General features: G+C 39.0%; 1 protein-coding gene and 1 long non-coding RNA gene across 3 annotated transcripts; one reads left to right on the forward strand and one right to left on the reverse strand.

The window, feature by feature from the left end:
• On the reverse strand, positions 394-2,592 carry LOC18767941. Of its 2 annotated transcripts, XR_002269522.1 has the most exons (5): positions 2,322-2,592; positions 1,295-1,422; positions 997-1,129; positions 763-879; positions 394-663 (listed from the first exon to the last, which is right to left on the reverse strand). It is a non-coding gene; the product is annotated as an uncharacterized LOC18767941 (long non-coding RNA). The 2 variants fall into 2 exon arrangements; XR_002269521.1 differs by having other exon boundaries at positions 394-879; positions 2,322-2,583.
• Positions 2,757-14,502, forward strand: LOC18768264 (zinc finger CCCH domain-containing protein 19). Its single transcript, XM_020553881.1, has 10 exons — positions 2,757-3,987; positions 4,081-4,160; positions 5,915-6,102; positions 6,522-7,437; positions 7,544-7,671; positions 8,092-8,151; positions 8,231-8,281; positions 11,543-11,613; positions 11,849-12,003; positions 12,106-14,502. The coding sequence occupies exons 1-10, from the start codon at positions 2,942-2,944 to the stop codon at positions 14,202-14,204; spliced, it is 4,794 nt and encodes a 1,597-aa protein (XP_020409470.1). The 5' UTR covers positions 2,757-2,941; the 3' UTR covers positions 14,205-14,502.

The raw sequence follows: 14,502 nt of genomic DNA on the forward strand, positions 1-14,502 counted from the left end.
CATTTTTTGAACCTTGCCCATCCAACTATTCATGGTACCGCGTTACCGTCATTTGCTTCAACGATGAAGCGTGAAAATCAAAATTTGATTTTGGGAAATTTTAAGAAGTCATTGGAAGAAGAGTTGTAGTGAGAAAGAGTAATGACATCCAACTTAACAGTATATAAACAAACTTGAGTTTGAGAACTTATTAGAATTTTTTTTACAAGTCAAAATTATAGTTTTAAGCTTTAGAGATTAAGATAATGGCAGATGCTAAGACACTATAGAGGCACTATTTATGTGTTATGTATGTGCTGGGCAAAGCCCCTCTATATAGGCACTATCGATAGAGCGTTCATCATGGATTCATTAGGGAGACATTAAGGATTATTCCCATTATTATAAGTCAGATATTTTAATAGAGAGTCAAATATTGATAAGCAGGATGGGTGAAAGTATTTGATTGTCATGTTATATACATGAAAAAAAAAAACACATTAAATTCTGCCACCATAAAATCTTACAAATGAAACTAGCACAGAAGTTTTACAAGTTTGGCAAAGATTGAATGATTGCATGTTCAAAGGTAGATGAAATCATGTTGGAGACACAGAGAAGGGTGGAGCTTGTGTTGTCCCATGTATAGTTCCCATTTTCATCATGGCCTCCAGTCAGAGCTCGCTGCAACATTTACATAGAAAAGAAGCATAAATTTGGGCGACAAGAGAGAGAGAGCAATTGCAGATATGCAAACATGTGAATGTGATGATATGTGTTCACCTGAAAGAACGATAAAAGTAAATGGTAGAAATAAATTCAGCGCCGGCTAGACTAAATTTGAGCAGATAATACTCACAATGTTGGTCCCAACGATTTCTTTGATTTGATTTAGTCCCTCTGAATTTATCAAAAGGAACTATAAGAAAATCCATGAATAGAGCTTGAGAAGAGAAGGCGATGGCTGTCCTCCAAACAAGAGTTTGGTATACAAAATCAAGTAGACTGAGAATATACCTGCTAAAATCTTAGCTCTCTTGTGATCGGTGTCGAGGTTTGCAACATTCTCATGTAAAGAGACCAAAGCAGCAGCACAAAGGATACCAACCTGTCTCATTCCACCTCCTAAGGTTTTCCTGAGCCTTCTAGGCTAAGAAGCAAAAGCAACAACGAATCAAATTTCAATAAAAAAAGAAAGAAAAGATGTGTTGTTGATCTTCACGAGAGGAATTCTCAACAGTATCTTAGTAATAAAGCATTTGGAACCAACAAGGACAGATCCAACAGGAGCACCAATAACTCTTGACAGGCATACCTTTTGACATCATCATGAACTTCGGCAGCTGCCATTGCGGCCTGCATTGTTTCATCCACTAGGTTTAGTGACCGTGTCAGATCGCAGATCCACCATTTTAGTTACCATTTTTGCTGAAGAAACAAATCCTAATTGTACAAAAGGAGAGACACACAGAATCAGTTCATAATATATGGCCTGAACAGAAATACATAAACAAATTACTAAATGCAAACAGATAAACTGCTGCTTACAGAAATTGTTATCGGCTACCATTGCTGGATACTATACGAAAATGATCAATTAGTAGATGAAAGAATTTGGGGGGAAAACACCAAAACTCTGTTGCTTGAAAGTGGGAAATTATGGCAAACAGTAGTATGGTTTTGGAAGCAACAAAAACAAAGTTCTGATGCAAAACGAATCCCTTCATCAATGTAGCCAAATTAAATAAAACAAAAACGCTCTAATGCGAAAAACTTTCATTTATGTTGACCGTAAATTCAAGCGTAATTCAATCTTACTACTCTACAGGAAGAGTTTTTTTATGATCCAAACAAAGGACCCAATTATAAATTTCCCAACTTGAATCCATTTCTAAGTGACTAGACCATGCCAGTCAACTTGGGACTAGTCTTCATTTACCTATTCACTATTTCATTTTCTTCATCAATAAAAAATGCAGCAGCCAAACTGAAAATTAAACAAAATCATCAGCTAGTGCAGAATTAATATATAATCCTCTCCTTCTCTGCAAATGGTTTGTCTCACTAGAAACTAGAAAACTGAAAACCAGCATAAATCACAGGCAGATATTATAACCTAAAACTCAAAATCAAAGTAAAAAAAATCAAAGCCTAAAAATAACAAAAACTAATTATGCCGTGGATACAAAGCAAAAAGAAAACCGAGTACAGAAACTCTTTCTCCTTAGATGATTCACTTCCAAGCCACAATTAAATCGGTTTTCCCTAATTTACATTAACAATCCCAGGTTTCAGCACACCAATTTCGCTGATTTAGTAAAAAAAAAAAAGTGCATATTTACCTCTCTAGGCTACCAACCAAGACACACCAGGATGAAATTGAGGAGATAGCAGATTAAAGGTTGCGACTGTAGATTCTTTGAGCGAAGAATCTTTTTCTTGATGGACCTCAAGATTTGAGATAGGAAAGGAGATAAGGGCGAATGTGAGAGGGAGGATTGGATCTCGGCGATCATCCATGGTGGACTTGGTGTGGAAGAAGAGGAAGTTGTTTCACAGGTTGGTTGGAGACGAGGAGAGGAGAGAAAGATCGCTACGTAACTTTTGTTCAAGGTTTAGTCGGGTCGGGTGTTCATTAGAAATACGGGTTTTATTTTACCCGTTTCTACTGTAAGATTGGATATCTTTTCATCCGTTGGATTAGATCCAACGGTGACCGGATACAGTGACTGCATATAAGTGAGCGGACTCGACCGCGCGGCACGGGAAACCCCTTCTTGCTTACGGTTGGCTTCTCCTTCTGTACCACTCTCAGTTAATTTTAATACAAAATCTTTTTAGTGTTTAACGATAAAACGTACATCATCCTACCAGGGAAGGGAACCGGAACCTTAAAACCCTAACCCTAGCTCTGTCGATTTTAGGGTTTTCCATCTCCGATTTCCGAATTTAGTATATTCAAATGGAAGCCGAAGAAGAAGATGTTTTGAAGGTGAACGAGCCTTCGGTTCCGGTTCAAAATGACGCCGTACTGTCTCCTGAAACACAGGAGGAGCTCCGGAGAACCGAGGCCCAATGCATGTCGGAGTCTTTACCCGAGCCCGAGCTCAAGCCCGAAACCGAGGGCTTTGGGCAGGGTGTTGAGGGGGAATCTGATGCGGTTCCAACAGAGGATACTGAGATTGTGGAGGAGCTGAATGTCGCAGAAGGTTATGGGACAGAGGATACTGAGATTGTGGAGGAACTGAATGTCGCAGAAGGTCATGGGACAGAGGATACTGAGATTGTGGAGGAGCTGAATGTCGCAGAAGGTTATGGGACAGAGGATACTGAGATTGTGGAGGAGCTGAATGTCGCTGAAGGTCATGGGACAGAGGATACTGAGATTGTGGAGGAGCTGAGTGTCGCCGAAGGTCAGGTGACAGAGGAAACTGAAGTTGGGGCCGTGGATGAAAAAGGATTGGAGACGGAGAAGGTGTTGTCCGAGGAAGGTGTTGTAGCTCACTCGGCAAAGGAGGCTGCTGAGAAGTCTAATGTGGCTGAAGTGGCTGAGGAGACTGTCATTTCATGGAAGGACCAAGCAGAGGAAAAGACGGCCGAAGTGGAAGCGGAGGAGGCCGAAGCAGAGGCTGAGAAGGTCCAAGCGGTGGGAGAGCAGGCTGAGGCAGAGGGTGAAAAGACTGAGGCTGAGGTGGAGGGAGATGATGAGGCAAATGTGACGGACATGGTGGCTGAGACCGACATGGTGGAGGAGGTGGATATGGCTGATGATGCAATGGAGGAGACAACTGAGGCAGAGGAGACAGAGGCAGCAGAGGAAGAAGCAGAAGGGATGGAGGTAGAGGAGGAGGAGGAGGATGAGGAAACGAATAGGGCCGGCAGTGGCGGGAAGAGGAAGCGTGGGAAGAGTTCTAAGGCGACGGGAAAACTCCTCTCAAAGAAGAAGATGGAAGAGGATGTCTGTTTCATTTGCTTTGATGGGGGTGAGCTTGTACTTTGTGATCGCAGGTCAGTTAAACTCTGCTCACTGTTTGTGCTTATTTTAATGTTACTTCTGTGATTAGTTGATTGAATGATATTGATTTAATTGGTGGTTTTCAGGGGATGCCCTAAAGCATACCATCCTTCATGTGTTAATCGTGATGAGGCTTTCTTTCGGGCTAAGGGTCGATGGAATTGCGGTAATTTTCTCTTACTTTTTGCCAAATTCTCATCTTTTTATCTAATACTCCTTTGTTTACTCATTCCGTGTCTTTCAGATGTTTGATTTTTGGTGATTATTTATTTGTTTGGCATGTGGTTTTTGTACCTTTAAACCCTAGCTGGATAAGTAAATCGTTAGTTTTAGTGATGATTGGGTTAGTGTTTTCATGTTGTAAAATTGAATGTTTTTGTCTTAGAAATTTGTTTTAATTACAGAAGAAAAAGCAATACCAGTTGTTGGCAAGGTCTGAAAAATTGATACTGTTGTTTAAATTTTGGTTTTTACATACTTCCAGTAAGTTTCTTTTTGCATACTTCCAGTATTTTAGGGAAACAATGGAAAGTTCGGACCAAAGTTTCATGCTATGTGTGTAGTTAACGTCCCAGAATTGTTCTTTGTTGTGTCTGATTACTTTATAATATGGAATGCTGCTTAAGTAAGGGGGACTTAAGCAGCGTAAATCAAATCTGTGGAACTCATAGAGCTACACTTTATGATGTATCAAATTCAAGAGTTAGGAGATATATCTTTATTAAAGCATGAAAATCAAGTCCTACTTTGTCAAATTTTGAATCTCATACCTACTTAAGATGTTACATTTTAGAAAAATTTGTGTGGTGCATTTTAGATGATTTCTAATATTCTTATAGATAATCAAGATAGTGGCATTGAATTTATATATGCTATATTGTCAACCTTAGTGTTACATGATTGCTACACCCCCTACTTACCATGACCCAAAACATGGTACACCAAACTCCAGATCACTAAAACTAGCGTACCTAGTTTTATTCTGTTCTCTCTTGCTCTTTTTTTTTTCTTTTTTTTTTTTTCATCCATGAGTAACCATAATACTTCGATTAATTTTTTATGAAGGATTAATTGAAACAAAAAGTTATGCCTTATTTAAGAAAAGAACACAAAAGGTTTATACATATATTCAATTCCAGGGTAATGTTCTCTTGCCAGATTTATGTTTCTAGGCCGGTGCTTATGTTGTCATATGGTGCATCTATCTAGATCTTACATTCAGGAAAGAATCAACCTAATGTCTAACCCAGATTCACAGTCTGGCAAGAGAGCATTTCCATTTTGTTATACACACACACACACACACACACACACACACACACACACATATATATCTATTTTATTGGTCACATGGTTTTAAAATTGATTCTGATGTTTATATATTTTTACAAGTTGATTCTAAATCTATCACTGTCGTTAAATATATACTTAATAGTACCAAAGCAATCTTAATAAGAAATTCTAATGCATTCCCATGACCAGATATGCGAACTAAGCTTACCCCTACCCAATTGTGTGTTAAAGTAACATAATGAGTACCAGACTCCTACCAAGTACCAGGGCGAACCATGCTCTAGGAAACATTGGTCAATCTGTTTGGTTTTGGAAGGATTTGGGTTTATGTTATGCTGCATTTACAGTAGTTCAGACTCTGGCCTTATTCCTGGAAGTTCTGTCTTTTTGCACTCCGTTTGTGATTTGTCATCTAGTTTTACTGAATTTAGTGGCCATTTTCTTTTTTGAGTGAGATTGCAGGCATTATGATTGCTTTTTTATTTCATTTTATCAGCTCTAATTCTTTTACATTTGTGACTTAGTTTCATCATTTCTCATCATTTATAAAAATGCTTATTTTTGAAAATGGTTTTAGTGTTTTTGGGTTGCTGGCCAGTATCTAATGCATGAATAAATGTATATTAGGTTGGCACCTTTGCAGCAACTGTGAGAAGAATGCCCACTACATGTGTTATACATGTACCTTTTCCTTGTGCAAGGGGTGTACCAAAGATGCTGTCTTCTTATGTGTTCGAGGAAACAAAGGCTTCTGTGAGACATGCATGAAAACTGTCATGTTGATTGAAAAGAATGAGCAAGGAAACAAGGACACGGTATGATACCTTCTTTCTTATTGTCTTCTGTTTTTTCTCTCACCGCTTTTATATTTTCCTTTTGCGAGCATTGTCATTATTAGGGTGAAAGATATATCTTACTTCGAAGTATTTTAGCGTGTGAAAGTAATGTGTCATGTAATTCTTTTTTGTTACATCCTTAAAAATCTGTTAGCCGATTTTTTTTTTCTTTGCAGTTGTCTTACCATCAGATAGAACCTTTTGGAAACATTGCAGGAATTTTCTACCTTTAAAATTTTTGTCCTTAATTAAGTACTTCCATTGTTAAGAATTAATTCTATTTTTATCTTTTTAGTTCTTTTTACTTTTTGTTTTGCTTTAACTCTGTAGTGCGATTTTCTAAATTAAATGCTTGCAGTGGCATTCAGCTTGTACTTATTTTTGTTGTGCTTGTGTAGAATGAAGTTGATTTTGATGATAAAACCAGCTGGGAGTACCTCTTCAAGGATTATTGGATAGACTTAAAAGAGAGGTTATCTCTAACGGTTGATGAACTTGCTCAGGCCAAGAATCCATGGAAAGGAGCAACTGGACATAAACAGGAGTCACATGATGAACCTTATGATGTTAATAATGATGAAGGGTCTGAGTCAGACAATTCTGAGAATTTGGATTTGGCCAACTCTAAAAAAAGAAAGGCCAAGAAACGATTGAGATCCCGTGGAAAGGGGAAGGATTCATCAAGTCCAGCTACAGCAACTGGCTCTGGACGCCCATCTGCAGATGACAGTACAGGGTGGGGATCAAAGGAACTCTTGGAGTTTGTTATGCACATGAGAAATGGTGACAGATCTGCTCTATCTCAGTTTGATGTCCAGGCTCTTTTGCTAGAATATATAAAAAGGAACAAACTTCGTGACCCTCGCCGGAAAAGTCAGATAATTTGTGATATAAGGCTTCAAAATTTATTTGGGAAACCACGTGTTGGGCATTTTGAAATGTTAAAACTTCTGGAATCCCACTTTCTTGTAAAAGAGGATTCTCAGGCTGATGATCTTCAAGGGAGTGTTGTTGATACTGAAGGCAATCAGTTGGAGGCTGATGGAAACTCTGATACACCGGCAAAATCCGGTAAAGACAAGAGACGCAAAACACGTAAAAAGGGTGATGGGAGAGGACCACAGTCTAATATCGATGACTTTGCAGCCATTGATATACACAACATTAATTTAATTTACTTAAAGCGTAATTTAGTGGAAGATCTACTTGATGATCTGGATAACTTTGGGGACAAGGTTGCTCATTCTTTTGTCAGAATTAGAATTTCTGGTAGTGGTCAAAAGCAAGATTTGTATAGGCTGGTCCAAGTTATAGGTAATCATTTGGTTAATTGTCTTTCATTGTATTTTTGGCCTGAGCAAAGAAGGCATTAAACTTTTCTGAATGGTAAAGTTCATTTTTCAAATGATTTTCTCAACAGGTACATGCAAAGCTGCTGAGCCATATAAAGTTGGTAAAAGGATGACAGATATCTTGCTAGAGATATTAAACTTAAACAAGACAGAGATCATTTCAATTGACATCATCTCAAACCAAGACTTCACTGAGGTGATTTAGCATATAACATTTCCCTCTTTTCAATGGCAGGAGTGAGACTGAGAGTTGCTTCAATCTTCATAACTAACTGTTTTTTCGATTCCAAACATGGTCAAAAAATAGCATAAATGTGGGTGTAAAAGAGGCATGATTTGAATATCTCCTTGCCTTGAAGGGGATGGCCTTTATTAGAAATAACATTAGAAAGCCAGATGATGCTTGCCACTGGGTAATATGTGTTACATACCAGGGCAATGAACTTGATTCTCACATCCAATGGCGTTGTTGGCTTTGCCCTCATTATTGAGAGTAATTGCAGCTTTATGTGCAGCATAAGGAAGATTGCTGGAAAATAAATTATTTGTTTGAAAACTTTTTATTTGAATGATACTCTGTTTGATATATGTCATTGTTTCTTTGTTTCATTGTTAGGATGAATGCAAACGACTGCGTCAGAGCATAAAATGTGGACTTATCAACCGGCTAACTGTGGTATTTCCATGTTCCATTGCTCTTTTCGTGTGTTGGTATTTATTGTTTTTTGAGGTCCTGAGAAAGTGGTTGCTTGTAGGGTGATGTTCAAGAGAAAGCGTTGGCACTCCAAGCAGTCAGAGTCAAAGACGTAAATTTCTTGCTCTTTTTTACCTCAAAGTAGTTTTTTTGCTTGTTTTTATTTTTTGCATAAATTTATATCATTTGCCTCTACACGTGCGGCTGTACGATTGGGCTTGCACATGTTTTATGTTGCATCTGAGGTTGATTGGTACATTTTGAAATTGAGCTTTATATTACAGCATTGGCGTTAGGGATATCTGTGGTTTTGATTGTCAGGATAAGGTTTTGGAATGCACATAGGAAACTTTTGTTGCACAGAGGAGGAAAGAAAAACAGACTATGATGATGCAATAACGACGATGATGATGAAGGAAATAATATTTTTCTTATCATGGCTACAATTTTCAAATTAGTGTTCTCTAAGGGTGAAATTTTATAATATGCTTTATTTACAAGAAAAATATATATAGCTTTTAAATGCAAAAATATAGTTCATTTTCTGATCAGAAACAAAATTTAGTAAAAAATTTAGGGCCCGTTTGATAACCGTTTCAATTTTAGTTTTTAGTGTTTAGTTTTCATTTTTTGTGCTAGAGTATAAAGGAAAATGAGTGAGAATGGGAGTGAGGATGAGACTGGAGGATGGGAGGGAGAAGTAACAAAAGTGAAAACAAAAACTTGAAAATGAAAACAATATCAAATAGATTTCAGTTTTTAGTTTTTGTTTTCACTTTTGTTACTCCCTCTCATCCTCCCCTCTCATCTGCCCTCTCAATCCTATCTCCGCTGGCGTTCTCACTTCCATTCTCCCTCTTTTTCCTCGATACTCTAGCACAAAAAATGAAAACTAAAAACTAAAATTGAAATGGTTATCAAACGGGCCCTTAATTTTTGAAAGAAATAAAAGACTTGTGGACAAATTATCCACTACATACAATATAATAAAACTCTAAAGTTCTATCAATCGGCCAGAAAATTTATAAGAATCATTCATAAAAGTTACAGCCCAAATCCGCAAAAATGACAAAATAAAGAGTTAATTGTGTGCATTATGAAGGATTGACAATTTGTAAAGGAAATGGATGAGGGTGCTTCCCAAAACTTGACACCGCCTATTCCCATCATAGATTGGCAGCAAGTATAAAATGAATCAAAGCCAAGGGTAGCAGCTTGTGCCCCTAACCACCATAGATCTCCACATCCACTTTCCAAGTAATGCCTTATCCTTTTCACTAAGTTGCCAATACCGAACCACCCTTCTTACTCTATGCACTACCTCCTATCTCACTAGGTGTTCGTTCTTTCCCTCCTCTCTCCATTCCCACATAAGATCCCTCGTAAATTCTTCAATCCCTTAACCACTTCAATTGGAATTCTACATGGAAAACAACAGTGATTTGTGTCTATCAATGTCTTTTCCAGCATATGCACCTTATATGGTGCATTTGGTCTTGCTAAATAGGTCTTGGGTTGTAGGGGAATTCGTTTGGGATTGCAGGATGATTTAAGGTTTGATACATATTTTGAAGGGACAAAAGGGGTTGGTGCTCAAGATATTTCGTTGGTTAAATTTTCTGGGAAGTAGAGGATTTGTGGATTTGCAGGGTTGTTTTAATAGATGTTTGAGAGTCGAAAGGTTTTTGAGAGTCAAAAGGTTTTTGAGAGTCGAAAGGTTCTCAAAAGCATTTGGGATGTTAGGTTTTTAGTTTAAATAGGTGAAGACTTGGGAATATCGAGGAACCTTTACAGTATGTGAGTGAAGTTCTAAGCATCTTTTTGTTTTGTAATTTAAGTTTATTAATTGGTTGATGCATGGTGGTGGAGCTTTACCATATATGTTGATTGTTGGATTTTGGCTCTAAGGTGCTGCAAGAAGTTATGGTAATCCATGGGGAACATGAGTGATAGAAAGACAAAACCAAAAGGAAGTATCTTAGCAAAAGAAAAAGGAAAAGATAAAGAAAAATAAGAAGTAAAGAAGTACACTCACAAATTTGCAATTTTTTTTTCTTCCATTATTCCAAGAGACATACTCAATCTTCTATAACATTTAGCTGTAACAAAATCTGAATATATATGTAGGGTTACTGACCATCCTCATAAGAACCAAGACTCAAATTATGAAACTACAAATCACATGGTCATCATACTAGAAACTTAATATCGTATTTACACACTTAGGGATCTAGCTAGCAATCTGAATTACTACCAAGTTTTTTTTTCTCTCTCTCGTATTTATTTATTTATATTTATTTTTTAAGGCCAAGAAGGCTTCTTTCTTCGTGTTTGGTTCTACACTTTAGATCTTGCCTTGTAAAGAGTAAACTTGCTTGGCATAGCTGCTGTCCCCATCCCTAATCCTCCTGTTCTCTTAAGCTGGTTTGGTAATCAGGTACCCTGATTCCCCTGTCCTTACTAAAATGGGTTTGATTAGAGGTTCTAGGTTCTGTTATTCAAGTATAATTGATTTTGGCTTTTGTTATCCCTACCACCCATAATGAAGCAACAAAGAGGAGAATCTATTGGTTATTACTTATTTCAATTTAGTATTTGGGATGGGGAACATGATGTATAAGGTTGAATACAAGCCTAGGTGAACCAACTTATTTTCTTTTTCCAACTTGACTGGATATGTGAACTGTAGAGGTGCAGCGCTTGACGGCAGCTTGACTTCGAGTTGAGCTTGAACAAGCAAGGTCGAGCTCACCTTGAGGGGAGGTCAATCCAAAACTCAAGTTTGACTTCATTTGGCTTGCCTAGCATCGTAAACCCAATCAAGCTTGAACTTGGGCTGTGGATCCTTTTATAAGCCTTGGTTTCTCATGATCCTAATATATGTACACATGGTCATGTGGCTTAAATACCTAAGCTCGAGATGAGGCAAGTACTTGATTGTTGTAGTTCATGAACAACCCAAATATAGAATAGACAAGCTCAATCCAACCTTGAACTTGCGAGTGGCTCAGTATGTTTTTAACCTTACCGTGTTCAAGAAGAAAGCAAAGACCTAACATATCTGCACCTAATTCTTTATCATGGGGCGACTATAACATGGAAATCAGCAAGAACCAGTGGCATCTCCCTCGTTAATTTCGTAATAAGCTCAAGCAGATTTGTTCTTAAAACAGGATTGTTTTGTCCTTTTCTTTTTAGGACAGTATGGATTGTGTCTCCTTTTAATGTTCTCAACTCTTAATCTCCTAGATGTAAATCGAATATATTTATTTGTCCTCTGTACTGTCGTATAGCGTGGTTATATAATTTTGTTTTAATTTTTCTTGATTTTCTTTGATGACTAATTTATTTCTTTATTTTTATTCTGATACAGTGGTTAGAAACAGAGATAGTGAGACTCAGTCATCTTCGTGATCGAGCTAGTGAAAAAGGGCGTAGGAAGGAATATCCTTATCTTTTAATGTTTAGTACATTTTTGTTCACAATTTTGCTTGGGGTGCAATCTTTGCAATTGCACCAAAAGTTGATGCCCCAAATACATTATCGTATGAGTTTCTTCATTTCTAGGAAATAAAAACTTAAATTACTTTTTATTATTAAAGATGTTCTTTCTTTGTTGTATATGCTACTCTAAGATGACTAGGAATAGGTATGAAGTAATCCTTAACTTCCTTTTCACGCTTAGAGAGTGTGTAGAGAAATTGCAGCTACTGAAGACACCTGAGGAGCGCCAGCGTAGACTAGAGGAAACTCTAGAAATACATGTGGATCCAAATATGGATCCAAGTTATGAGTCCGAGGAAGATGAAGATGAAGGAGATGATAAAAAACAAGGTCGCATTCAACTTCTTGTGAATTTTTATACCTTAAATTCTCTGGCACAACTATCTTTGTCATTAATTCAATCATTAATAACATAGCTTTCAATTCATGCAGAAAGTTATATTAGACCTACAGGTTCTGGCTTTGGAAGGAAGGGGAGGGAGCCAATCTCTCCACGAAGAGCAGGACCTTCTTCAAATGATTCCTGGAGTGGGACAAGGAATTTTTCCAGTATGAATCGGGAGTTAAGCAGGAACATGTCAAATAAAGGGTTCTTCAACAAAGCAGAAAATACAACTGCAGCTGGTGAGATAGTAAATGATTCGTGGGGTCATGGAAGAGACAGAGAAACACAGCAAACAAACCACTGGGAGAAGAAACAAAATATTTCAAGTTTAGAAACCGGTGTTAGGAGTACACAGTCTGCAGTACCATCTGAATCATCTCCTGCTGGGGGGTCAGAAAATTCAGTGGTGCATCTCTCCACTGGTGTAGCACAATCTGCAGCCAATATCAATGAATCAGAAAAAATTTGGCATTACAAGGATCCTTCTGGAAAAGTCCAGGGACCATTTTCCATGGTACAGTTGCGTAAATGGAATCACACTGGCTATTTCCCTGCCAACTTGAGAGTTTGGAAAAACACTGAGAAAGAAGAAGATTCTATACTGGTAACTGATGCATTGGCTGGAAAGTTCCAGAAAGACCCTTCATTCGTTGACAGCAGTTTTCCAAAGGCTCAAATGGTGCATAATTCACATCTCTCACCTGTACATTCTGGGAAGTCTCAAGGAGCTCTCTTTCAGCGAGGTACAGAAGGCCAAGCGGGAGGAGTAAGTTGGGGATCTCAAAATGAAATTAATTCTTCCTCAGGCAGAGGTACTCCACAATCAGTTGAGGTCCCCAAGTATTCTTCAGATGGGTGGAGCACAACAAACCTTCCCTCACCTACTCCATCCCAAACTCCATTGGGTGGGGCAAGGGGGCAAGCTTACGAAAGTAATTGGTCACCCAGCCCTGCTCGTCCAGGTGGCTCTGTCTTGGGAGGCAACGGAGTGCTGCAACCTACTGCAGTAGTTACTCCAGAAAGTGCACTGCGAGCTTCTGGAAATGATCGCTCAAGTTCTCTTCCTGGCATTAATGCAGCACCCAAGTCTGAAAATGCTACTCTTCTGGGCTCTACAACTGCTCTTCGAATGCATGGTCAAGTAACAGGGTCAGCGCCTGTATTGTCCAATGCCTCAATGAATCAAGTAGCTGATGTGAATAACCTAGTTTCAAATCTGCAAAATCTGGTTCAGTCAGTGACTAGTCGTGCTCCTGCCAGCGATGCTCGAGGATGGGGTTCTGGTTCAGTTCCGAATCAGGAAATGACTGCCTCCGGCCCAGTACCTGGGAGTGAATCTCAACCTTGGGGAGGTGCTCCATCTCAAAGGATAGAACCAAATAATGCTGCTACTGTGCCTGCACAACATCACACCCATGGTTACTGGAATAACGCTCCATCTACCAACAATGCCCCCTCATCTATGAACACAGGGAATTTAGCTGGAAATTTCCCTACATCAGGCTTCTCGGGTGTTCCGCACTCTGATCCTTGGAGACCCCCAGTTCCGAGTAATCATACATACATTCAGCCTCCCGCACAACCGCAGGCACCTTGGGGCGTGGGAGTTCCAGATAGCCAAAGTGCTGTGCCAAGAACGGGGCAAGAGAATCAAAATACTAGTTGGGTGCCAATGGCAGGAAATCCAAATGTGACCTGGGGAGGACCGGTGCCTGGTAATACAAACATGAACTGGGGACCTCCGAGTCAAGGTCCAGGATGGACTGCACCCAGCCAAGGTCCTGTACCTGGAAATGCAGTTACTAATTGGGTCCCACCTGGTCAAGGACCACCATCGGTAAGTGCAAATCCAGGTTGGGCTCCACCTGGTCAAGGGCCAACACTTGGGAATGCCAATCCTGGTTGGAGTGCACCCAATGCAACTCAGAATGGAGATAGGTTCTCAAATCAAAGGGATCGAGGTTCTCATGGTGATCCTGGTTTCAGTGGTGGCAAACCTTGGAATAGGCAGTCATCTTTTGGTGGTGGAGGTGGGGGAGGAGGTTCTTCCAGGCCTCCTTTCAGAGGGCAGAGAGTGTGCAGGTTCTTCGAAAGTGGTCACTGCAAGAAGGGCGCGTCGTGCGATTATTTGCACCCGGACCATTAAGAATTTTGGGAACACAGCAGCAGAGCAGTTACTGTACAGCAATTTCCCATCCAGAGTTTTGACTTTGTATAAACTTTTTTTAAAATCTCCTATTTACCATAACTTGGGGCAGTTTAGTGTATTTTTGCTTCCTTTTATCCCGCCTTTTCATTAAAAGCCTTATTATATGGTAGATTTCTTCTCATTTTGAAGTAACAAAAGTTGTAGACTCCGACTACAACCTAGTATTGTATACAAAACATAGTTAGCACAGAGTAATTTGCATTATTATAATAGAAATACAAAATGATTGTCGATC

The sequence above is a fragment of the Prunus persica genome, chromosome G8 (assembly GCF_000346465.2).
Source record: "Prunus persica cultivar Lovell chromosome G8, Prunus_persica_NCBIv2, whole genome shotgun sequence".
Taxonomy (NCBI): Eukaryota; Viridiplantae; Streptophyta; class Magnoliopsida; order Rosales; family Rosaceae; genus Prunus; species Prunus persica.

Coding starts and splice junctions, on each gene's coding strand:
- LOC18768264 (XM_020553881.1), top strand. CDS start 2,942: ATGGAAGCCGAAGAAGAAGATGTTTTGAAGGTGAACGAGCCTTCGGTT. Junction 4,161..5,914: donor TAAGGGTCGATGGAATTGCG/GTAATTTTCTCT, acceptor AATGTATATTAG/GTTGGCACCTTTGCAGCAAC. Junction 12,004..12,105: donor AGGAGATGATAAAAAACAAG/GTCGCATTCAAC, acceptor CAATTCATGCAG/AAAGTTATATTAGACCTACA.